General features: G+C 39.2%; 1 protein-coding gene across 1 annotated transcript in view; it reads left to right on the top strand.

Annotated features, from left to right (window-relative positions):
• The window catches only part of LAMA1 (laminin subunit alpha 1), a 105,141-nt gene that overhangs the window by 1,842 nt on the left and 77,475 nt on the right, over positions 1-25,824 (top strand). The window contains exons 2-3 of the mRNA XM_072152201.1: positions 22,048-22,218; positions 23,689-23,801. Of these exons, the coding sequence (XP_072008302.1) occupies positions 22,048-22,218; positions 23,689-23,801 (284 nt within the window). The remainder of the gene's footprint in view (positions 1-22,047; positions 22,219-23,688; positions 23,802-25,824) is intronic.

Here is a 25,824-nt window from a genome sequence, read left to right as displayed (position 1 = left end):
TGTAATGGGTAATATCCAATATGTCACCATATTTGTCACCATATAGTGGCTATATTTTTATAATTTGTATCAAGTACATGATTTCCGTAGGCTGGATTTCACTAGTGCCAGCACAGCATAGTTACTACCACAGAATGTGTGTAATAGTCAGGACCTTTCTTTATTCTTACTGGCATATGGCTTCCCAATGTGCTTCCAGGTTTTAGATGTTATCATCTCTCCCCAGCTGAGGAATGTATCTGCTATTGATCATGGACTATTTGAGAATTCCAGCATATGTTGAGTAGTCCTTTCAACTTGTAATACCAAAATGTCTAGTCATTATACTATGATATTTAGATTCAAGTTATAACACCCAGAACTCATGCTCACTTCCTTTGCCATGATGGAAGTGGAAGTGTCTTTTGGCAAGGAAACTGAAATCTAATACTAAAATAAGTAAATTTATTTTAGACTTACCTCTATCTAAAGTAATATTAATGGGAATTTAAGTGTACATACAGCCGGTCTTTGCATGTAGTCCTCAGATATGAGATTATATCATGGACCAAAGGCAGGAACAATACTTGACATTTGTGGTTGACAAAATTGCACGCATTCCATGGACTTCTTATCTGATTAAACTCCATATGGTTTAAATTAAAAATCTTTGCAGATGTCCCTTCAACGAACAAAAACTTCTTGATGGTGGAAATGATATTTTCTTAATTTTTTGTGCATTTATGCTTAGATTTGACATGTTGAATAGTTATAACCCAATGATTAGTTATATGTATACATCCACAAAGTACTATAAAAAACATTGTGGTGTTTTGTGTTATTAGTAACGTAAACCAGCTGTGGATTAGTTAGTCTTTGTTCTCTATAGGAGATGACTCTTAAAAGAATAGCCTTGGGCTCCAAGTTTGGGGGAGGTGTGTACATTTTGTGAATGTCTCGCTGAACCTATTGGCCTTAGAAGATCCTTCCTGGTGGATTGCACATAGTTAATGGCCCAGTAGCACTTAAAAAAGTTTTAAAGTTGGAATGACTTAAGCATTCAACACCTTGTGATACTTAACAATATTCAAGGGAGTCTACAGATCTCTCTGGAGTGATCAGAAAATGGGCAACTAGAGATGGGAACATACACATATGTGTTTAGTAATGAACCTATTACATTATAAAAGATCTACAAACAATTCCTGTCGCACTTCATTACATACTGTGTGAATAGTTACCCCCTTAAAGGCCATCTGCACCTTTGAGAATAAATGTGAGTGTAAATGAAGTGTAAATATTTCCCAGATTAATCATTAATTAGTCAAGTCTTCATTGGTTTTGATCATTTAGTTTGACGGAAGACTTCACTCAATATAGTAGTTATTTCTAAGGGATTCTTCGGAGACAGCAATTTTGAAAGCTCTGCCAATCCAAATTTTGTTCTTGGAGAAATAATAAGAAAGCCTCATTCCATATTTATCCTGGAATTAGTATATTCTTTGAAAAGTGACACAGCACTTTTAATAGACAAGATAAACCAGGGGAAGACAACAGGTCAGCCAAATGACCATACAGTTATTAAACGGAGGCAATAAGATATTTACCATCAGTGAACATTTCACAAACTTCTTCTATTTTTTGTCATGACTCTGCAGATACATACAGACTTTCCTTCAAATTCCTATTAAAAATGAAATTCTATGTACATAAATTTTTTTAACAGTTTATTCATTTTGTCTAATTCAACTAGAAATGTGATAACCCATTGAGGTAAATTATAAATACACAGTTTGAGAGACTTCCCATAAACATCACTAGACCTCAACCCAAAATGTTGTGTGCCACATGCAATTAGTTAAAATCATTGGCTACCTTGTTCCTGAAATTTGTCTAGGTTTGACTCATAAACCATTTAACATTATGTGCAGCTTTAGTAATACACATTCATGGGGATACTTCTTATGGTTATGATCCTTTGTGTTTACGGCTCCCAGTTAGGATATACCTGCAGCATCTCGGGTGCATGATATATCTGTCTTAGGATCTCCAATGAGACCTGAATAGTGGAAGTGCATGGTGTGGATTTATACTGTCCTGTCACTACTCTAAGCCTGTGCTGATTTTGCATCAAGATTTAAGTTGAGATTTCTTATATTTTATGGGTTATAAAACCTAGATTGCTTGGGAAATAAGAGGTAAATATGAAGGAGATAACTGGTAGACATAGCATATAAATTAGTGACGCCCATGATCGTTTCAAACATGGGACACACATAGAAACTGCTTGTACAGTGTATGTATTATGGTCTACTGGCTTGACCAGACTGGCTTATTACATGCTAGTTTCTGATAAAGCAAGAATGGACAACCATAGGAACCTGAAGCCATGCTCTAATAAATTGACTTTTGGTGTCTACTCAGGTCAGTTAAGAAGTGGAAAAGGCCCTTATTGGTAGTTCACAACCTAACAAAACGGTTTTCTATAGATTGTAAAAATGGGAGAAGCGGTGTATTTTTGTAATAGTGTCATCAAAATACCAGAAATAATAGAGAAGTGAACTACTGAATTATGAGTATCCAGTTCCATACCAAGGATTGTGCCTTATAGACTTTAATGACTGGATTTCTTTAAAATATAGTTAAAGGGGGACTAAATGTAACAATAGGGGAATTCATTTGACGACCTTGGTCAAGCACATTATAGTGTATGGTCACCATGCGTACATAGATATTGTTGTATGGGTTGTATGCCATGTCTGAGCCACTGAATACAGACACATTTTCATTATCCATGTATGTCGTTTTTTCTTCTTTAATCGTATTGATAAATCTGCCTCATACTTTATTACAAAGTAGATGTCTATCACATGAGTCTTATGTACAGTGTAATAAAGCAATGGCACCATACTGTATAGAGCTCCTGTCATGTCTTAGACCTGGTTCTCCGGGTAATTGATATGTTCATTAATGGGATACAGTACAAGTCTTCTCAGATGAATATTCCTCAGTGTTTGTCAGTGCATAGTCCCAGCTGCTTCATCATTCTCTTTCAAATGAATTGCTGGACGGCCAGTGAAAGTGGATGAAGATAATCCATGAATTTGTTGACTGCTTGTTGCTGTTTGCTTTCACACTTGGGAGGCATCTTTGTTCCTGTCTTTCCTCTTTGTTTAACATAACTAAACAGATGCTCCTCTGTAGCATTCCTGCAGCCATGCTGAGACACTGGCAGCAACAGGACAGTCCTCCATAGATTTCACAAGAAAGGACTGTCCTATAAACTGCTGCTTTCATCTGGTCCCAAACCTTGTGTAATAGTGCACAATACACTGTGTCTATACACATGTACTCCTGCATTTCCACATATACAGCTCTATAGACTCTGAGCATGGTTTGATGGACCACTAACATATCTAAAAGTAACAAGATCATTCTTAAAAGGGTTTTCCACTTTATCTCATGTTTTTTTGTAACGTGTGTGTCTCTATTAAATGTTCTACATCACTTTCTTGATTTGTAAAGTAAAGGCACTGGATCATAAATGTCTTTTACCGCATAAACAGCCAATGACCCCCATTTATCAAAAACAGTGCACACTGCACTTAGTGTGGAGTGCACCAAATTCATGAATTGTGGCGCACATTCTTCATGAATCCGGTATCCAGTGCACTGCTCCAGCAGAGTGGACCAACTTTTTTGGTGCACCTTTAACATATAGCATGCTACACAGTCGAGTTGCGATAGTAAATGTGACACATGGTCCGATTGTGCAGTGGAACGCCACTTTATGTGCAGAAATATGTGTCGCGTCAGGAAAAGTGAAGCTACCACACAAATGTGTTGCGGGCACTTTTTAAATACACGTACAAGCAGTTTGCACATTCTTTTTAGCGCAAAATCAGCCAAAAAAATGGCACAAACACTTTAATATATGTGGGCCAATATGTTTTAATACCATTTTTTATGTTAATAAAATGTTGTCAAAACTGGTTTTGATGATTATGATCAGGTACTTCGATTGCATGTCCCAGGAGGTAATTTTTTTACAACTTTTTTTATGAGTAAACTGTAAAAGTTTAACAGAGTCTTCAAAATTACATCAAATTCCCTCAACACTGTTCGAATTTGAAATATTGAATACATTAAACTGCAGGAAGTTCATAGTGATTTTCTGTAGGAAGGGCCGAGCCATATTTTCTTAGAAACATAAAAAGGTTTCCAAATCAAAAACATGTCAGAGATGAGAATTACTTATACACATGTAAAAGTATATTGCATATCCTTTTACAGTTTAGTGGATTTCAATATAATAGGTAAAAAAAGTATAATGTTTTGTTCCACCAAGTCATGAGAATACAATAGTCAAGATACAGTACATGTTTCTATCTCACATAGCTTGTAAAATAATGTTCCAGTCACTCACTCACATAGATGAAATCTTGCAGGTGGACAGGCAAGTGTCATGGCTTCCTTCCCCAACCCCTGCCCTCTGCTCAAAAAGGGGTTGTCTGAGAGCTTTAAAAAATTGTATGTGGCCAGGAGGGGGTTGCATAAAAAAATTAACATTTACTTACCTCTGTGGTCCCTCCTGGTGTCCTCCGCTGCTGTCTGCGCAGAGATAATGGGACGGGTGGGTGTGGACAGCTACCCCAGCTTAAGCATGGATAAACTAGGTGCACTTACTCACAGATCCAGGCACCGTCACGGTGGTAATTTTATATTTGTTATCCATGGCCTCTTTCCTTCTAAAATCTACTCTTAAAATTATGCTAATGAGTCTGAAAGTCTACTGGGGTGGTTCGCAGAGTCTCTCCATGCTGCATATTCACAGGCCGTTGTAGTGTGCTGGAGCACTTCCCCCTCCCACTGTGTACTGGAACTTCCTCTGCTGACATGAGATTACATCAGGCAGAGGGAGGGGAAGTGCCAAGGAAGGGGAGGGGGAGACAGTCTAACAGCCTGTGAAGCTACAGCATGGAAAGCCTTTCACGCTCATTAGTATAATTTTAAAAGTTAAAGTTTTAGAAGGAAGGATAACAAAGAGATTACCAAAGTCAGAGAGCCTGGATATATTTGTAAGTGTCTCTGGTTCATGCTTTAGTTTGATACTTGATTTCCTTTATAACATTATTGGGCTTGCCCACAAAAGAAAGTACTCGGATTTCAATCCCCAAGTGACTCTAACATGATAATAATAACACCACTCCATTATACACCCTGCAGAGCAGGGTTCGGGTTCTGCCAGGATTCACTATGGTCATGCGCCCGATGTCCACCAGGTGTCGCTGCTGCGCCGAGGTCCGCCGGAGTTCAACTTCTTCTCCCTTGTGCATGTAAGTGCTTGATCTTGAGACACATTTCGTTTTTTAAATTCCGCATTTTTTCCGAATCCGATGGGTTGTCCCACGGCCACACCCCTGATTTCTGTCACGTGAAAGCCGATGCGTTTGCGCCAAAATCCGATCATGTGCGCCAAAATCCCGGCGCAAAACGGAAAAATTCAAGGAAACCCGACGAAAGTGCGGCTGCAAAGCCCTTAGTAAATGAGCCCCATTATGCACACAAGTTTTGGCATTCAATTCTCACTGCTAAGGTATATAGACCGCAAAGGTAAATCCATTAAAGCTCCTCATAAGACATACCCACTTATGACAGCTACCTCAAGAACCACAGAAGAATTCATGGAATACTCAGTGGAGTTTCCAGAGGTTTTAGAGCCTTGATGTTCCTGGATTCAGTGGTACACAGCAGAGATACAACGCATTTGCAGGGATTTGCAGCTGTTAGCAGTCAGTAGTTTCTCTTTGTTTGAAGCTGTCTAGACAATTCATGAATAAGCCTAGTGTTATCCGAAACATCAAATGATGTGATCACTCTGGCCTCACAGGCTACTTGCTTTTGGTTACTAACCCGGAAAAAGGCAACTACGTTTTCAACCTACAGATCATTGGTTAAAACAATAATATAAATCAGTTGTACAGTTACTCTTTGTCCTTGGAATGAACACTGTAAGATGTGATGCACATGGGATACTGGATGTTTTCCAGGGAAGAAGATCATCTGAATTCTTTAATATCTCAATTTCTTTAAAAGTTTATGTACATGTTATTCATGGTGATGATGGAGATTACTGTAAATGCTATCATTGTTCTGTATATTCTTTTTATCTGATTAATTCTCATTCAGATAGATAGTAAATTCACACCTGTGAGGTGGATTCCTGACATGTCCTTACTATGTAGGGACATGTTTCCCAAGGGATGTCACTGTCCTTACAGCATCTTTCTCAGTGGAGGCTGGGGGATGCAGTACTGCTGGATCTTTCCTCCATAGGCTTCAATCCTGGGGCATACCGTATATATACTTGAGTATAAAAGTCGAACTGAGTATAAGCCGAGGTACCTAATTTTAACAAATGGAAAAAACTATTGACTTTGGTATAAGCCAGGGGTAGTAAATGCATTGGTCCTAGCCTGCCCCCAGTATACAGCCAGCCTGTGCATGCCCCCCAGTATACAGCCTGCCAGCCCCTGTCCCCCAGTATACAGCCTGCCAGCCACTGTCCCCCAGTATACAGCCTGCAGCCCCTGTCCCCCAGTATTTAGCCTGCCAGCCCCTGTCCCCCAGTATACATCTTGCCAGCCCCTGTCCCCCAGTATACAGCCTGCAGCCCCCTGCCCCTAGTATACAGCCTAAAGCCCCTGCCCCCAGTATACAGCCTGCTGTCCCTGTCCCCCATTATACAGCCCCTGCCCAGCCTATAAGAAAAACAAAGTGTACTCACCTTCCGACGCCCTCCCTGGTAGGTCCTCTTCTGTCCAGGGATGCTCCGGCTTCCTCTCTCCGTGTGGTGCTGTTGCTTGAGCTGTGATGTCAGCGGCTCGCTGACTTTCTAGTGTGTGCGCCGCCTTCGGCACACACTGTGATGTCAGCTAGCCGCTGATGTCACAGCTCTAGCAACAGCAGCGCTCGGAGAGAGGGAACCAGGACCGGAATATCATTGGACAGAAGACGACCTCCCGGTGTGGCGTTCAAAGGTGAGTACATATATAGACTCGAGTATAAGCCGAGTTAGGGTTTTTCAGTACATTTTTTGTGCTGAAAAACTCGGCTGATACTTGAGTATAGACGGTAACTAGGAAAAACTGGGCCTCATAGCACACTTCTAAATGGGACCCCCCTTCTCCCTTGAAAAATATATACATATTTGTATACTCACAAACGTGAGTTACAATCACACACATTAATATACTCATATATGCACACATTTATATACTTATATAAATACACTATATACATACACAGACAGCAATATACACACATAAATATACATACAGTGTATACACACTATATGTACACACATACATACACTTCCATATAGATCCATGCAGGATATGCACGTCACATATACACACATACAGCAAATACACATTACCATATAGAGACAGCATATATACATACAGCAATATACACACCATGCACATACATCATATACACACCCAGATGTCAGGGCCCTCTGACAATGTGGGCCCTTTTTCAGCTGCTATTGTTGCTACCCCAATAGTTACACCCCTGCTTCAATCGCAGGTTGCAGGGAGTAGGATGGAAAAAGAAGCTTGCTGCATTTTTCTGTCCTGTGTTTTGCAGTGTATACGACATATCCTGGTCAGACAACAGGGAAAAACTATGCTTATGGAAAATCTATGGGTATGTCGGGAGCTTTGCCAGCATATAAGCTGGATCCCTATTACACAGCTGGTGGTTTTCCTATGTTCTAGGTCATCCTTTGTATTATAATATGTAGTGTGAGTTCAGTACATAATTATCATATGTGTGCAGTTAAGTACTACACACTCTGATGGAAGTGTTAGAATTTGTTAATGAAAAACGCATTAAACCATTGATCATCTTGTGAATAATAATGATAGTCTTACACCAGTGAAAACAAATTATTATTGTAAACATAACAAATGCCTGTTTCCTTGAAGATATCACATTGGCTATGCTTTAGCTGTGGGCTCAATTGCCTGACAGCTAGCCCTTCCAACTACCTTCTAATATGCACAAATTTTTTTCAGTGGACATCTTAGTGGGAAGAAGCTGTCACCTGAAGATTCCAATGACAACTTCGTATCTCCCTCTAGAGTACAAGGATCAGGCATGTTAAATTCCAACAGCATATTTAAGGGGAAGGTCTGGCGATTCCATATGGAATATCCATTCCTATTTACCACTTTCATCGGACTTTCCAACGTTTTGTGGTTTGGTGCGCCTGTGACAGATATTTAACAGATTTAACAGATATTTGTCGCACGTGATTGGATTTTGGCCCATTTGTGTTGTCTTTCATGCAACAGAAATTGGGGGGCACGCTATTGGATGATCCGACTGATTCAGACTGAGGGCGGGACTTAACTTTCAAATTGTGCCGCAAGATCAAGCACTTACATGCACCAGGAAGAAGGAGGGGAACTCTGTCGGACCTGCGCGGGGGAGCGACACATGTAGGATATCGGGCGCACAGTCTTTGTGAATCGTGGCACAGTGCATTATCGTCGGACAATGCACTTTCTGTGAACTCCTCTGGACAGGTAAGTAAATGTGCCCCATTGTATGTGAAGGCTTTTAATATTTAAATCGTGATTTAGATCATTTCACTACATTAGTGAATAAACAGTAGATTGTGTAATATAATATATTCTTTAATGTGGCTCCAATGAAAGCAGGAAGGAAGGAAGGGATCGGATTAAATATGTTTGGATGTGCAGAGTATGGAATGTTTTTTGGAAATCCATAAGCAAACAAGCTGTTGGTGGAGTGTTATATTACTACAATATGTGTTTCATTCTGTTTATTACGTCTGACCCGCATGAAGTCAGTCCAAATATTTGGGGGTCTAGTGTTCAGGTGCACGCTATATGTTTAGTCTGCCTTTTTAATATTTGGGTGATAATATCCAGTGTTGAGTCTTACAGCCCTCATGTTTTTTCAGACTGATAAAGATACAATAGGCTAAAACAATATAAATTATTTACATTACATGCATAGCTATGTAAGGATAAGGCAGTTGTAGTCACTATATACAGTACATTAGATAATTTCCTGCCAAGCCCGGCAACCTTGGTGGTACTGGCAAATCATTGAATGTTTATAGGGGCTTCCTACTTCTCTCCTGACAGAGCACATTGGGGGAAAGAAGAATCAAGTTGTTGCATTATTTTGTTTTTAGAGGCAGAAAGCTGCCAGGGATGTTCAGCCCTGGATTAATTCCCTTTCACCATTCAGAACACATGCATACTCAGCTAATGACATAGCTGTTCAACAAATGAACATTTTTTTTGACACCCATCTTATCTTATAATCTTCCTTCAATAAACACTTTATTTCAGTTATTTAAATGGATTTAATTGGTGACCATTAGTATCACTGCCACTGGTGCTTCTGTCTAAAGTAAAGGAACCCTAACAGAGGTACTACAGAAAGACACTAATGACATTAAGGGTGTTATATACCACACACCGGCACACGTGCATTTTCACCAAGAGGCTTCCGCCAGCCGGCGGTCAAAAGTTCCCGGCAGCAGCGAGTGCCACCGCCCTCTCCCGGCCAGCTGTGCCCTCCGTCCGTCCGCCCCCCCTTCACGCCCCACTGCCGTGAAGTTAGCGGATTGGGGAAAATAATCGCAAGTGCTAACAGTAAGCACGTGGTGCATAAGCCCTGATAAATATCCCCCTAAGAGTCCATTGAAATCCATAGCAATTTTGATGGATCTGGATCAATTTTAAGAGCAATCTAATAATAGAGGACTGAATGCACTTGAAAACTGGGCCAAAGCGTATCCTTTGCGAAATTATATCCCATTTGATGCTTATTATTTATGAAGGAAATGGGAGCTTGTGCATGCTTCTCGCTTTTAAAGTATTATAAAAGTAGTAGAATAAAAAAAGTGAAGATGTTTCAAACTGATTCCTACTTGAAAGGGTGGACAGATTCTAGTAGGCATAACAGCAAATTGATCAGGGGCTGAGCGACAATGAAATTAGGTAATTTATTTAGCTTCTCTTAAAATATGAATGGGGTTCAATAACAAAAATACACTTCTATGTTGTGTAAGTAGAAATGTATAATTTAGTGAATTTATGCCCCGCTATGAAAGTAGAAGGAATACTTTACTTATCTGTTCCCAAAGTCACACACAGACCATAATGATGCTGCAGTTTTAGCTACATGATCTGGGGAAACTCCACTCTATTTAGAAAGATACAGTATCTGACGTGTGGAATTACTCAAATAACATTCTAATCAGAGAAGATCATGTAAAAAGTAACCCTCATCTCCCCGATGTTTGTAAGTAAGCATCCACAGACTTATTTACACATGCTCAAGTGTATTATTAAATAGTTCATTTATTTTTAATTGAAATATTATTGTAATATTGTCTTTTGCTCTTCAGTGGCTCTGCCCCGCGCGCCTTCTAGTGCCTTCACTGTAATTATTGCAGCCACTTCAATGTAGTTATTATCACATTAGCCAAGAAATAATGTACTTAATATCTTTAGTCATGCGTCTATAGCTGAGACTTGGCTGTTTACCCAAGACATAATGACCGTTTTGTTTCTGATTTACTTTCTTTCACATAACTTCAGAACTTAGTTCCATAATTCTTTCTGTATAGTTCATTGTATTATTGCATGATAGCTCCAGAATCCCACAAGCCTTCTCCAGCCTCGTCTGCAGCATACTAATCATTGACCCCTGGAGTTTGGAATAATCCGACCACATTTTACATACAGTAGGATAGTGAGCAGCTCTGAGGCATAGCCAGTTAACCCCTCTGGTATTCTGTACATTCTGGGAGAACAAAGATTTACTGTATATTGTTCATTAACTTAGCTATGTGAAGCATCAAGATTGCTAATACTGTATTTTGCCCTTTTTGTGACTTTACTTTCTTGGCATGTGGGAAACGACTTAATATTATACCTACGGTTTTATTGCAGTTCATTGGATTGGTTACGTTTCTTCTTTGTGCCATAAATATGCCATGTTATTGTCCTTTTCCATGTCACCATGAAAATACTGGTATGATATTATAGATCATGTTATTGTCCTTTTCCATGTCACCATGAAAATACTGGTATAATATAGAGCAGTGATGGCGAACCTTTTAGCGGCCGAGTGCCCAAACTGCAAGCCAAAACCCCCTTATTTATCGCGAGGTGCCAACCGAAAATGAAAGCAGTAACTTATTGCTTCCTGTTCCTCAACAACGTTTGATCATCATATTGGCCTCCTGAAGACAAGCTGGAAAGTTTGCATCATTTTAGCTTCTTTCCAGTGTCCCTCTGTACACAGAGAATCGTGGGGCCAGCAGGAGGTCCTCCAAAGATAATATGCCCCTTCTCCATCTTCCTACATTCCCAAGTAGCAAAGCAAGTATCACTTTAATATATGACTGAAAGCAGCATCTTCTAAGTTGCTTGGAACTGCAGGAAGATTCTTTGAGTTCTGTCTGGTGTGCTGGGGTGATTGCCAAGGTGCCCACAAAAAGGGCTCTGAGTGCCGCCTCTGGCACCCGTGCCATAGGTTCGCCACCAGTGTTATAGAGCATGTTATTGTCCTTTTCCATGTCACCATGAAAATACTGGTATGATATTATAGAGCAGGAAGAACTGATAAGATTTCTGTACAGTTTTGTGGAAGAAGATTCTGTATATTATGTTATTTATTTACTTCTCTTCTATGTTGAATACTCAAGGAGGTGGTCTCCTATCAGCGGTCCTCTATCAATAACTGTACATTCAGAAAGCTATTAGTCACTGATAGCATAACCTCATTGACTAAGCATAGATGGGGCAGAAATATAAATGTAGAAATAAATGTTATACAAAATTTTCTCCTGCAAAATGATATATATCTGTTTAGCTCCTTTTGATCTATAAAATACTTCCAGAAAATAGGATATTATCTACAACCTTATCATCTCTCCCTGTTCTATAACTTACTTACTGCTGATCAGACTGCATTTTCCATGTGTCCGGTTCCCTTTAATATGTGATGGCTAAATATGTAGAGCTGTTAAAGTATCTAAGGGCAATCCACTTAAAGGAAAAATTACCATTTGTTTTTATGCATTGTGAACCAAACATACCTTGAGAATGTTGTAGCTACACTGATGCAGAAACGTATCTTGTTTAATCCCTGATCTAGGTGGTTTTGCTCAAAAAACAATTATAAAAGTCAGGGTCTTTAGGAAAACTGGATGAAGACTTCCTATCATGCATTACATGGATCTTCCTGAACTGTCCAGACAGGACTAATGAACCTTAGATGGATGACTCATGCACAAAAGCCAGGGGAAGGTGCAGCAATTGATTACTTCTGCCTGTCGGGGACAACATAGTGATTACATAATTCTCTGAAGCAGTGCATAATTAGGGTAAGAGGAGGGGTGCCGAGCCAGCCAAAGGAGTAACATAGCCTCATTATAATAATTTTATAGTTGTTTTTTCAGCAAAATCTACTCATATGATTCTGTCTCAGTGCCTACAGCATTGACAAGGTATGTTTGCTTCATAATGTATAAAAGCAAATGGTAAATTCTTTTTAAATAAGCTAAATCTCAAGCTTGACCTCTTCAATTTCCTGAAATGTAAAAGAATGTAGTTTGACAAGATTTTTCCTGAGGGCAGATATATGAAATATTATTTGAAATTGAGAGGCTTATTAATCGTTAAACTACATACAGAACTACTGAACAACTACATGAAGTGTTTCTCATATATGTCAATTTTTAGAGGTCAATGTACAGTAAAGGACTTTTTTTCGGGAATTATTGGAACATTTATGGGAACATTATTATTTTTTCCTTACCCTGTAGGACAGCCCTATGGGTGTCATAGAGAAGTATCCAAACTAAGTTTCTCTGATCAGTTAATTAATGGAACAAGTCTCTGTATATATGTAGGGCTTCTCATGATTAAATCATTTCGCCATAGACATCCAGAAGGATGTTATTAGTCTTTAGTTATTGTTACCAGCTTTAGTGAAAACTAAAATGAAAACACCTGTAGGTTACATTTTTGGCTGCTTACACATATCTGTAAATGTTGGAAATGATTCATGCTACAAAATTGTTTCTGATTTTCTTTCATGTCTTTGCTTACGATGTTTCCCCCCTTATCTATGTCATATGCAACAGTTGAGGTCAGGAGAGATGCATATAGTAACTCCAGTGGAATAGAATGAGATTTATTTTGTGCTGGATTTATATGGTATATGTTGTCTAAAAGCCTGCAGATACACTACTTTACCCTGTTTCAGCCATAGACTTGCTCATGGAAGTCTTTGAGGATAAAAAAAATAGTGGTACAAAAACTCCAATTTAGCACAGCTCAATTTTTATGGACAGGACTATGCATACCTGGGCAAGTGGGGTGGCCGAGAACTGCTGGGGGGGGGGGGGGGGGGGGCAACATAAGGCTGTACATAAGGAATCCATGGGGGTGAGGAGGGCTGTATCTGATAAATCCATAGGGGGTAAAAGAGATTTATATAAAATAACAATGAGTGGGCTGTTTGGTATTAAAAACTAGGGAATATTTTAGGGAAGAGAAGACTGTTTTAGTTTCCGAATTTTATAATGCCAAAACATGAGTTCACTGCAAAGGGGCCAACTGAGGGTATGTCGCCCAGGGGCCTACTGGAACCGTAGCTCAAAACTGTTTATAGATGATCCATAAATCCATAAATGCATGATCCATTAATGTAGGAAATGAAACCAAAAGTAGCATGTCAGTAGCATGTGCTGCAAAATCAACAATAGAAATGGCTTCCGTAAGGACATGTGACCTTCCTGGGGACATTCTTAATCTATTGGTTAAAAGGACAAAGTTAGGACTTGTAGAAATAAAAGCAACAAACACATTGAATGGACACAAATAAAAAATAGACCTTTACTCAAATGCGCAATAGTCCATATTTTTATGGGCTACAAGACAGGTCATTCATCTGAACTTGTACAGAAAGTTACCCACTCTGGTACTTAAAGGGGTTTCTCACAATCAGTTAAGTAAGTAGGACACACTTACATAAACCCTACAGTCTCTTTACTGCCTACCAAGCGCACTGCTACCAAGGCCACATGGCAGAAGGAGGCAGTGTTACCAGCCTGTGAATTAGAAGTGTTAGGTAACCGATTCAAAAGAATGTCAGACCACTGCCAGTGGCACAACATTGTGTTATGTGAATTATAGACTAACCCTAGTACAAAGGAGGAGACTCTGTGCCTAATGGTGATATATGATACAGGGAGTCCCTGCTTCCCTGCAGAACAGGCTGCCACCAGGCTAAAGATAGGTGATCAATTTATACAATCCATTCACTCTCTTAAAGGGAACACTCCAGGTGAATCTTGTTCACTTTACACAGCTGAAAGGATCAAGCTTAATTACTTACTTCGGTGCTTTTTAAATACCAATTTTTCTAGTTTTGTTGTGAACATTTTATCAGTGTTTAGATCGGAAATAAAAAAAATTAATAAATAACATACAATCAGTGTAGAAATGTCTCTATTAAATGCCTTTATTGCTTGTTCATTAGTTATCTCTTCTGTCGATTACTCCTTCCCTTTGTTCTATGCTGTAATTGCTATGACGTTTACTTCAATAGATGACCTTTTTAGATTAAAAGTGAGGTCAGCCCTGTGATTTTCACCAAAATAATGCTGTTCTTTGAAATTTCTGAGCGTTCTCCTATTTCCCGATGTCTTAAACATCTTTGAATGCTTTGAACTGAAGTCTCTAGACTGATGTGCTGAAAGAAGACTATAAACACTAAATTAAAACGTAGGAAGTCTTTTATTTCCAACAACCTCCTGGATACTGTACACTAGATCTAGATCAAGAAGGGGCTGTTTCATCATGTTTTAATTTTGAGTCCTTGGTATGTTGTCAGAGACAACAGATTAAGATATTGTTGCCACAATTGCAATTTATTATACTGCAACAGATTCTTTTTTTATTGTTGCATATTTTTGGATTCTATCCAAAATTCTAGAAATGTGTAATTTCTGGAGTATTTCAACTAACCCTGGTGAAATGTTGCTACAGGTATATTTACTCATGATGCGAGTAGGAACAGACTTGATTTACTAGGAAATATTATAACAATATTAATATTTCTGATGCTTACTTATCCCCAATAATCAAACACTAGATTCTACAAGCAGTTTACGTAGAAGCCCCAGAGCTAGTTAATTATACCTCTGTGTATTGTCTGATTTATAGATCAGGATTTTAGCTTTTACAAGTGTAAATGGGGGTGTCCACATACTACTGTGCCCATAGATCTTTACACTAGGCTGTTCCACATCCTTCTCCACTGATACTACGCCAAACTACTACCTTGTCAAATGAATGACAATTTTTCACAGCACCTTTGTGTGGCAAACATAGTTCACGGAATAGCTTGAACAAAAATTCCTTAGCAATTTTCCACTTGTAGCCCATTCACACTGATCTGAAACAAGCCTTCCACTCTTCTCCGTGTCACCGGTATCTCGAAAAGAAATGCTAGGTAGAGTTTTTTTATTATACTCACAAAATCATGTAGCGCTTTTCAATAAAAACTTAAAGCAAAACCTACCATTTGATTTATTGCATTATGAAGCAAACATACCTTGAGTATGCTGTAGCTACACTGATGCATGATCACATCTTGGTTAATCCCCGAGTTGTTTTGCTGAAAAAACTATTATAAAATTCAGGACCTTGGGAAAGCTGGGTCAGGCTGGCTGCTTACATAGACACATTACACATGGAGCTCGTCCTGACACATGGAGCTTAGTCATGAGTTAGACAAGACATGACTAATCAACCTGAGCTGGATCACTCATACACAGTAGCTGGGGGATGGTGCAGCAATTGATTATTCTGTCTTCAGGCACAACCCAGGAATTACATCAACCTGTGCAGCAGTGAATAACAAATGTGCTAAGAGAAGCGCTGAACCAGCCATAGAAGGCAGCTTCATTATCATAATTTTTTTAATTGTTTTATCAGCAATACCACTCAACTCAGGGATTAACCAAGATATGATTCTGCATCAGTGTAGCTACAGCATTCTCAAGGTATGTTTGCTTCATAATGCATCAAATCAAATGGTAGGTTTCCTTTAAAGGGGTTGTCCGAGTTTTGAAAAAAAAAATATATGTGGCCGGGAGCGGGCTGCCTAAAACAATAAAGCTGTACTTACCTTCCGGTGCCCTCCGGTATCCAGCGCTGCTGTCGCTCCGGTCCGGGCGCCATGTAAACAAACATGGCCGCCGGAGCAGCGCTGTATTCAGCTTCCGGCCGGACCCGACAACCTTCCGGCCCCCATACACAATGCTGTGTATAGGGACGGATAGGCGTACCCGGCCACGGCCGGAAGCTGAATGCTGCTCCGGCGGCCATGTTTGTTTGCATGGCGCCCGGACCGGAGCGACAGCAGCGCTGGATACCGGAGGGCACTGGAAGGTAAGTACAGCTTTATTGTTTTAGGCAGCCCGCTCCCGGCCACATATATATTTTTTTAAAAACTCGGACAACTCCTTTAAGCCAAAGGATCATTCGCCATCATTGCACCATGTAATTTTACTATTGTGAAGAATAAAAAAAGACATTAAAACTTGTAATCGTATAAAATAATATGTAAAGAATATGTATATAATGGTGCATATCTTCCACTTTTTAGTGTTGCAGGTAGGATGCTGGGGCCCCCTGACACTCTGGGCCCCATAGCAACTACAATGGCTGCTACCACTGTAGTTATGCCCCTGCCGTGAACTATTTTTGAAACAGTAAGGTACTGTGGAGATTTGTCTTTGATTTGAACTGAAAATCCTCTGGAGGTAGTAGCTTGGCTTTACTATGTGATTTGAATCGAATGGTGATTTTTGTGCCTTAGCTCCCTCATTTGGACTGAACGCGCTTTAATTCTGAATGTTTTCTTCTCCACTGATTTGCCTGCGTGCTTTAATATTCAACTAGAAGCCTACCACAGGGCTGTAATTCAGAGCAGAATGGAGAGTCTATAGAACAGATTAATGCAGAGAGCACCGAGTACAGCAGTGTGAGGAAACACCCCCCATTACACTTAGAGAAGCTACAATTCTGGAATCTAAATGCTTTTTTTAAAGTCCCTCTGATACTAACCATTCACAAAGATATAATCATGCATACAAGGCTAATACCTAACACTTTCTGTAGTTTTGCATAGTCAAAAGAGTTGACGGTTCCCTTTAAATTTTTATTGCATAATGAGAACCTGGCACTAGGAATGTTATTTTAACCTGCTAATAGAATCAACTAGCCTATGTTACGCTGAATTTAAAAATGCCATTGTCAGAATTCTTAATCATTAGTACTTTAGTACTCTATAAAACTTTATTTCACATTACCTGATTCCTTACCACCAGCATGTAATGAATCTCAGTGGGGGAAGGGATGTTGACAAAGGCATTTTTAATATCAGCATAGTATAGGCTATTGGAATCTGCATACTAATAGGTGCACTTTAAGTTATTCACTTTTTGTTTGAGAAAAGGAATCATCTGAAGAATGCAAATATAACAAGAGTTATATAAATTCCTTATCAAATAATACCCTATTGGGAAATTGATAATAAGTGTACTGTGTGGAAATCCTTCTTCACTTCCTTATAATTAACCATTGAGAACTTCCACACATTAGAATAGACACCAGATACCTTTACCATGTTTGTTCAGGTTTTCACAAAATCCTTGTAATTAAGACAAACGGTTTTTAGCCTCCAGGTAAACAGATAATTAATATGACTTAAGTTATTAGCACATTCCGTTAAACCTAGATCTGTTGCTAATATATCCCACAATTCATTATAGAAGCAAATTTTAATATTTTAAGCTTTTATACCTGAATTATTGTGATAAGATGTTACTTGTGCTCCAATAGATTTTGCTAATATTAACATTATCTTTTCTGTTGGACGTGTTTTACATGGAATGGATCTGTAGACGAGGGCTCTTTGTAGCATGGGTTTCACACAGCTGCCTTCTAAGTGGTTGGGATGAATAAATGGATACAAGCATGCTACATGGGGCATTCGATACTCGGAAGAGCTATTGTCCTCTGATCTCCAAGAATGTTTATAGATTGCATGCATGACGTTGAATGCAAACATTATGAAAGAAGTTAACTACTTGACATAACTTTCTAAGGCAAATTAAAACATCTAACAGGAAGACATAAATATAAAGACACAAAGAGTAAACATCCTCTGCCATTTTTCTTGGCAACCGGGCCATGGATGCCTGAAGGAGGTGCTCCCAGCTGTCTGCTATGTGCTACATAATAGTGTCTCTCAACCCCACTCATTTCCTGTTCGGTAGGAGCCTCTTCTTCTTGGCCAGGTGTTTGCAGACTTGGAGGCCACTCTTTTGACAAAAAACTTTAAACAAAAGGGGAGTAACAATTCTGTGCTTGTTGTTACAGTTGTGCTTCTAATTGCTGATCTCTTACCAAACACACAAGACGGATAACGACTGTTGGTTTTACTAGTCGTATCCCGTATTGTGGGAAAACAGAGAGTCTAAATAGCAAAGAATCAAGCAGATGGAAATAGATTTACATGGAAAGGCTGAGCTTGATGGGTGGTTAAAAGGAAAATATGCTACATGTGGATTAATGGGCTTTAATCATCCTTTTAGTTACCACAGACAGTCATAATGACAAATTTACTTGTAATAGATTGTGTATCCTGGATGGATATGTCTTAAGTATGTAAAGCCTGTGTTGTAAGTAAATGTCATATGGAGTCAAAGAGAATGATTTATGTGTTAGTTCTCTGTATATAAGCATATAAGCATACACTGGAGGCTTTTACTCTACTTTTGATTCCATTCTGTTCATGTTTTTCATTTAGATGTTGTTTTTCATTAATTTTAAGCTAATATTATCTGCTCATATAAATGGTTATGCAAAATTGTAAATGTAAAATGGTATTATAATGCTATTTAAAAAAAAATGTCAAATTCTGCTGATCTGGCGTCAATTTCAAGTAGTACCTAAAGAGCTTTTCTAGTCCAAACATTTTAACAGTTTATTCATGAGACAGGTCAACATTATGCAATTGATAGGGGTGCAATATGTCGCACCCCTGCAGGGCAGCTAATGAGACAATGCAAATTAGGTGACTACTGCACGTTAAACCCTTACAGAATTAGCAAGTCTTAGTCTAATATTAGGTATAGTTTATTAATTATAGTGAAATGAATACATTTAAGACGATCATCACAAATTCCTGAAACTATGTATATTTTTAAAAATATGTCATTTCCTGGTCACCCACTCCTTTTAATATCAGAGTAAAGATCACACAGTTACTGTGCTGAGTAGGATATTGTACAAGGTTTGTAGGCATAGCTTTGCTGTGTCTAAATGAGTTGGCATTCTGCATCCCCCTTACTGAGCCAGCACTATGGGTCCACCTCATCTTGTACGAGGGCTGAACCTTTACATGCTCTTGTATAATCAGTACTGTAGTAATGCTGGAGAAAAGCCATTGAAAGTAAAGTAAAGTAAAGTAAGTAAGTATTGTCAGTATGCATGGCTATGCAGTGCACTTTGGAGAATGAGATGCTCCTTTTAAATATGCAAATATGTTTATTTAAGGTGGGATAAGTAAAACTTTGCCTCAAAGCTACCTTGAAGGCACCCTTCCTTAACATAAAAATTTCTCAGAAAAGTTTGTGACATGATGCAGGGTAGTAAACTAATCAATTTATCTATTTGCCTATTTTGCCAGAATCCCCAATGGAGTATGCTTGGCTTTTAAAGGGAACCTGTCATCAGGAGACCCATTTTTAGCACCCCCCAGTCCCCACAGAGCATAGTACATACACTGCCAAAGTGTTTTTTTATAAAAAAAAATTGGCTTTACAGAAAAAAAGATATGTTATATTGTACCTTTCATTAGCATCTGCTGTGTGACTAGGCTGTTGCCAAAAGGGAGGGTCTGGAAAGGAGCAGTTCCCCCCCCCCCACCCTTGGGGAACAGCTCCTCCATGTGACCTTTTCAAATATATGAAAACACCCATCACTTGGCTTAGTGACACCCCCTGCTCCTCTACAGCCAATCCCGAGTGTGGGGAGTTATTCATATATTTGAAAAAATCACATGTTCCCCAAGGGTGGGGGGAAAACTGCTCCTTTCCAGACCCTCCCTTTTGGCAACTGCCTTCTCACACGGCAGATGTTAATGAAAGGTACAATATAACATATCTTTTTTTCTGTAAAACCTATTTTTTATACAAAAACAGTTTGGCAGTGTATGTACACTGTCCTCTGTGGGGACTGGGGGAGTGCTAAAAATGGGTCTCATGGTGACAGGTTCCCTTTAAGCCTCAGTACTCCTTCAATGATGGCCTTTAATGACAAACTCTAGTTTCTTCCCTGACTGCATCCATGGCCTCTCACCTTTCTAAACCACTTCCCTACATTGTGCTAATGATATACAAAATCAATGAAGCAGTGCTGTCTATAGTTGGGAGTCTGTTCCTTCTGATATAATGGTTTGGCTATTACCCTTCTTTCTGTAACTAGCCTTTCAGAGAAAGTCATGCTTAACGGTAAGGGGGCTGCCTTCAAGGTAGCCAAGAGGCAAAGTTTTCCTCATCCTACCCCGGAAAAGGTATTTGCATATTTATCAGGATCCCCAGTCGAGCATATATGGTATATGGTCTTTAAATCTCCGTACACCATCAATGTTGGCCTTTAATGGCAAACTCTCCATAAGCAGAATAGTTTCTTTCTTGACATGTTCCTTGTAGTTATTCTTTATCTTTACTAATAAATTATGGAAGGATCTATTAGATCTGAATTCTATAAGAACCCGGTTTAGGAGATCTGTTGCATTAATGTGCTCCAAGCTGCTATGTAGTAAAACAGACCCCATTTATTGTCTGGGAAATATTGGAATTGGAAAAATATTTAGATTAGCGTTGATGTAACATATGGCTGTTTAACAAAAATGTCCTGGAATTTCTTGTCTGGTTGAAATCAGATTAAAGAGGTTATGTGGAATTAGACAAAAGGGTCTGTTTATTTGTCCAGAATCAGCTCCGCTTTGTCTATGGGCTGTGTCTAGTGTTGCAATTCATCCCTTTTGAAGTGGATGTGGCTAAATTACAATACCAGACATAGGCCATTGGCAAGTGTCAGGGGCAGTACAATCTCTATTGCTGTCCACAGAAGGGGGTTCAAATTGGTCTCCCATACCCGATACCTGAAGCTCAATACAGTTGGTTCTGAGATCTGCATTAAGCCCTGACTCACCAAATGACATGTATTGTGGGGCCCTACTGAAATGTTATGTCTATGTATGAAACATTTTTATTAGGATCTAATATTCTAGAATATTCTACTGCCAGTTTTTGCACTGAAATAAACTCACCTGTGTATACAGGTATACTAAACTGTAGGCTCTCATCACCTCCCCCCGGCCCTTTCATAGGAAAAATCTATCTGTTATTATTTATCTCCAATCTACAAGTACATTTCTCCATATACCAGCGTCCACCATTGTTTGTTTTGCTCATTGTCTGGCCCTTGTCTGTCTGTTCTGTGCTTTAGGTAAAGAGGCAATTGAAGTTGAAGTTCTATTGCCAAAAAATCTCTGACTCTTCTATCTGTGGTCATGTTTCAAAAGCGCTGAAATTGCAATTCTTGCAAATTCCTTTTATTATTTTATCAGCTGTGTCTGCCGGGCAATGTATGTTCTGTTCTGTCCTGATAACTTATCTGGTTTATTTTCCTATAAATAGATATGTTACTTCCACTCTTCAGTCTATGCAATGAACTTAATATATAAACCTCAAGTGCCTATTTCTTATTAGTTTGTTTCTTTTCTTCCTTTTTTTTTTTTTAATAAACTTGAAGGATTTAGAACATTAAAAAGTAAATCCCCAATAAAGTTTAATATTAAAGAAATTCAGTGATACTGTTTGAACTGTGAACCTCAATCCACTTTTCTCTTTTCTGATCTTAGGCTTGTTCCCTGCTATCTTGAACCTTGCCAGTAATGCAGACATTGCCACCAATGCCACCTGTGGTGAAAATGGGCCCGAAATGTTTTGCAAATTGGTCGAACATGTTCCAGGAAGGATAGTACGGAATCCACAATGTCGTATCTGTGACAAGAACAGTGTTAATCCTAAAGGTGCTTTTTCCTTTTTTATGTATTATTTATTTTTGGATGTTTTGTGTACAGGAAAAATAAATAAATAATGATATATCTTCTTGTTCTCCTAATATTTCAATCTTAAACTACCGTAACTTTGCTCTGTATCTGATTCTTACAAAATCACTTGTTCTTTAATGTCCTACCTACTGTGGCCCCCAATTCCTCCCCAAATCCCTTTTAAATGGTCTCTGTTTTATGCTTAATGTTTTCTTCAGGAGAGATGAACAATACTTCACTTCTTCTCAGATTTCCCTGGTAGTGTAATTTTCCTCCCATATTAAAGAACCAAACACATAAAATGATATAGATCAGTGATAGCAAACCTTCTAGAGACAGAGTGCCCAAACTACAACCAAAACCCACTTTTATGTTGCAAAGTGCCAACATGACAATTTAAGCAGTAACCTATTGATCCCTCCTTTATCACAAGTTTCAATCGTATTGTCATCCTGGGGACACCAATACAATCGAAAGAAGATGGAAAAATTTAGATTGTAGATTGTAGATGTAGGGAAGAGGAAAAATCATGGGCCCAGAGCAGAAGCTCCAATGATAATCCATCTCTGCCTACACCTTCTTGCTCCGTAGCCAATGAGGTGTCTCTTGGACTGCAGGAGAAAGCCTATCTGTTAAATTCTGTGCTGGGAGGAAGGCCTGGGTGCCCACAGAAAGGGCTCAGAGTGCCACCTCTGGCACCCGTGCTAAAGGTTTGCCACCACTGATCAACCTAGAAAACACCTTTAATACAGTATATACAAACACTAATAAACATTTTGGGCCCTGCTGGGCATATAGGTTTTAACAATGCTTGAAGAGGTTTATTTAAGTTATTAATGTTGATTACCTATACAGGGTAGACCATCAATATTAGATAAGTGAGGGTCCGACACTTCAAATCTTCATCGCTCATTGATTACTATTGACCATGAAATACAGACAGAATCTCCATTCCCTTCATTATCCCATTAAATAAATAGCTTTTAAGGAGCTTTACCAAGTTTATATGTTATCCACAGGGTCCCAATCTCAAAAATAGGTGGAGCAGCAGGTACATCATGCGCCCTGCCACTCCATTTACTTCTATGGGAGTGTCAGAAACTGCCAATCACAGTGCTTGGAAATATCTGGCACTCACATAGACAGTGATTGGGAGTGTCAGAGATACCTGAGCTATGTGACTCCTATGATATTGAATAAAGGGGCAATCCACATGCTCGACCTGCTGCTTCATCAATTAGTGAGAACGGTACTACCATTCTCAAGATTGATGGGGGGTCTTTTTTCGTGGTTGGTATTGGTCCTAGCAGTTGACCCACCATCAATAAGCTTGTTATCTCATACCCTATGAATAGGGGATAACATGCAAACTTGGTAAGCCCCTTTTATGTCATTATGTCCCTATGTTGTATTAGTAGATTATTGACTGTAAATGCTCTTTCTTTGCAGAACGGCATCCAATTACCAAGGCGATTGATGGGACCAATGACTGGTGGCAGAGTCCCAGTATTCAGAATGGGAGAGACTACCACTGGGTCACCATAACACTGGATTTAAGACAAGTAATTTTATAAATCTTTGTTTCTATTACCTTTCAAGTTCAATTACAAGCTTATGGAGACCCCCTTACATTTGATAGAACAGGGTAGTGATAAATAATGATGGCTGTGCCCTTCTGACTGATGATGACTATTGCATCTTCTCTTAGTCTTCCCTTTGTCAGATATACAAATACTATCTTCTGGCCTAGGCTTTATTTCTCTTTGTATATTCAAGCATCTTTTATATTATTTTTAATATATGGTAAATTAAGTGATTCATACAAAATGAGTGTCTTAAAGTGAATTATCTGCATTTACATAGATTGTACAATAACATTTTTGCCACCTGCAAGATTGGCACAGCACAAAGTAATCCATCTAGAACTCCCCCTAGTGGTGACTGCAGAAAGACAAAACACAGATAACTGTGTAGATGCCCTGGAATAATCACAAGGCATTGCGATTATTATTCCCTTTACAGCAGCTCCCTGTCAAGGCGGCACAGTTGATGGCATAGTGCAGTGATGGCAAACCTTTTAGACACCGAGTGCCCAAACTACAACCAAAACCCGCAAATTTTTTTCACAAAGTGCCAAAGCCACAATTTAAGCAGTAACTTGTTACTCCCTGCTCTGTCACAGGATTAAATTGTATAGGCACCTGAGGACACCAATACAGTAGAAAGAAGGAGAAGAAGTCTGGATCATCATTGTAGCTTCCTTCTAGGGTCCTGGGCTGCCTGGGACTGCAAGAGGCCTTGAGTCCTGTCTGGTGAACCATGCCCTGGGGTGATGGCAAGAGTGCCCATATAGAGGGCTCTGAGTGCCACCTCTGGCACCCGTGCCATAGGTTCGCCACCACTGGCATAGTGGGTCGGCTATCATCATAAATAAATAATATACAATAAATCTCCTCTATTGTTTTAAATTGATATCTGTGCATAGAATGTCTTGCTTTCCATCTTAAAAATGATCATCCAGGCATCAGAATGTACTCATAATAACTTATGTAAGTTCTAATATTTTGCACAGAATTTTGCAAGTGACAATTTTTTTAGTTAAAAAAATGGACAATCAATTCAAAATTCAAGGGAACCCGTCACATCAGAATCTACAGACAACATGGTATAAAGCGAGAGTAGGCAGGCAAACTAATAGGTCTAATGAAAACATCAGCTGTAGCTGGTTATTTATCCATTTATATCTTCTTTTACTGAGATGGGATGATACTATCAGTTGCTGAAAATCCCCATGTGACACTGTACAAATACCCTCCTGCTCCGTAACATGCTACCTGCAGATTGAATAATATATGAAATCTGCTCAGTTCCTCCGGGTCTATAACATGATGCCTGCAGATTGAAAAATATCTAAAACATGCTCTGTATTACTCTGCCTGCGAATAGGATATTGGGGCACATTTACTTACTAAGTCACTAGAGTTTACTAAAAGTGCATTGTCAGTGTATAATGCTGCATGGGGCGATTGACCAAGATTGTGCGGCAGAAACCATGAATGTGTCCCTTCCCCCCACTGGTCCGACAGAGTTCGCCATCTTTTTTGTGGTGCACCTTTAACATATGGCGTGCAACACAATTTGAAAGTTAAATACGGCGCTCGGTCCGAATCAGTTGGATTGTCTGACGGCACGCCCCCTAATTTCTGTTGCATGGAAACGATCGTAGCTGCGTCACAAAAGGGCCGCGTTTGACACCATCAAAGCACAGACACTTCTAAAATACCTGTGCAAGCCATTTTACCCATGAAGAACGTGCACAGTAGAGCAAAATTCCGGCACAAAGCCCTTACCAAATGTGCCCTATTAGGTCCTATCTGTCTTGCTCCACCTTTATGACACCCCAAAATAGATCAGACAACCTTTACATATGGTACATGCAGCTGGGTTGCATTGTATACAGATTGCCTTCAAACAGTACAATAAAATGAGAAAAGGGGCTGTACTGCTTAAAGCATAACCAGTGATTGGTTTGACAGTCTCTCCTAGTTTTTTTTGTGATATTGGCATACACCCAAGTGGTCCAGT

This window comes from Engystomops pustulosus, chromosome 5 (assembly GCF_040894005.1).
Source record: "Engystomops pustulosus chromosome 5, aEngPut4.maternal, whole genome shotgun sequence".
NCBI classification, from domain to species: Eukaryota; Metazoa; Chordata; class Amphibia; order Anura; family Leptodactylidae; genus Engystomops; species Engystomops pustulosus.
The sequence above is the reverse complement of the archived record's forward strand: the minus strand, read 5'-3'. Positions and strand labels throughout refer to the sequence as shown.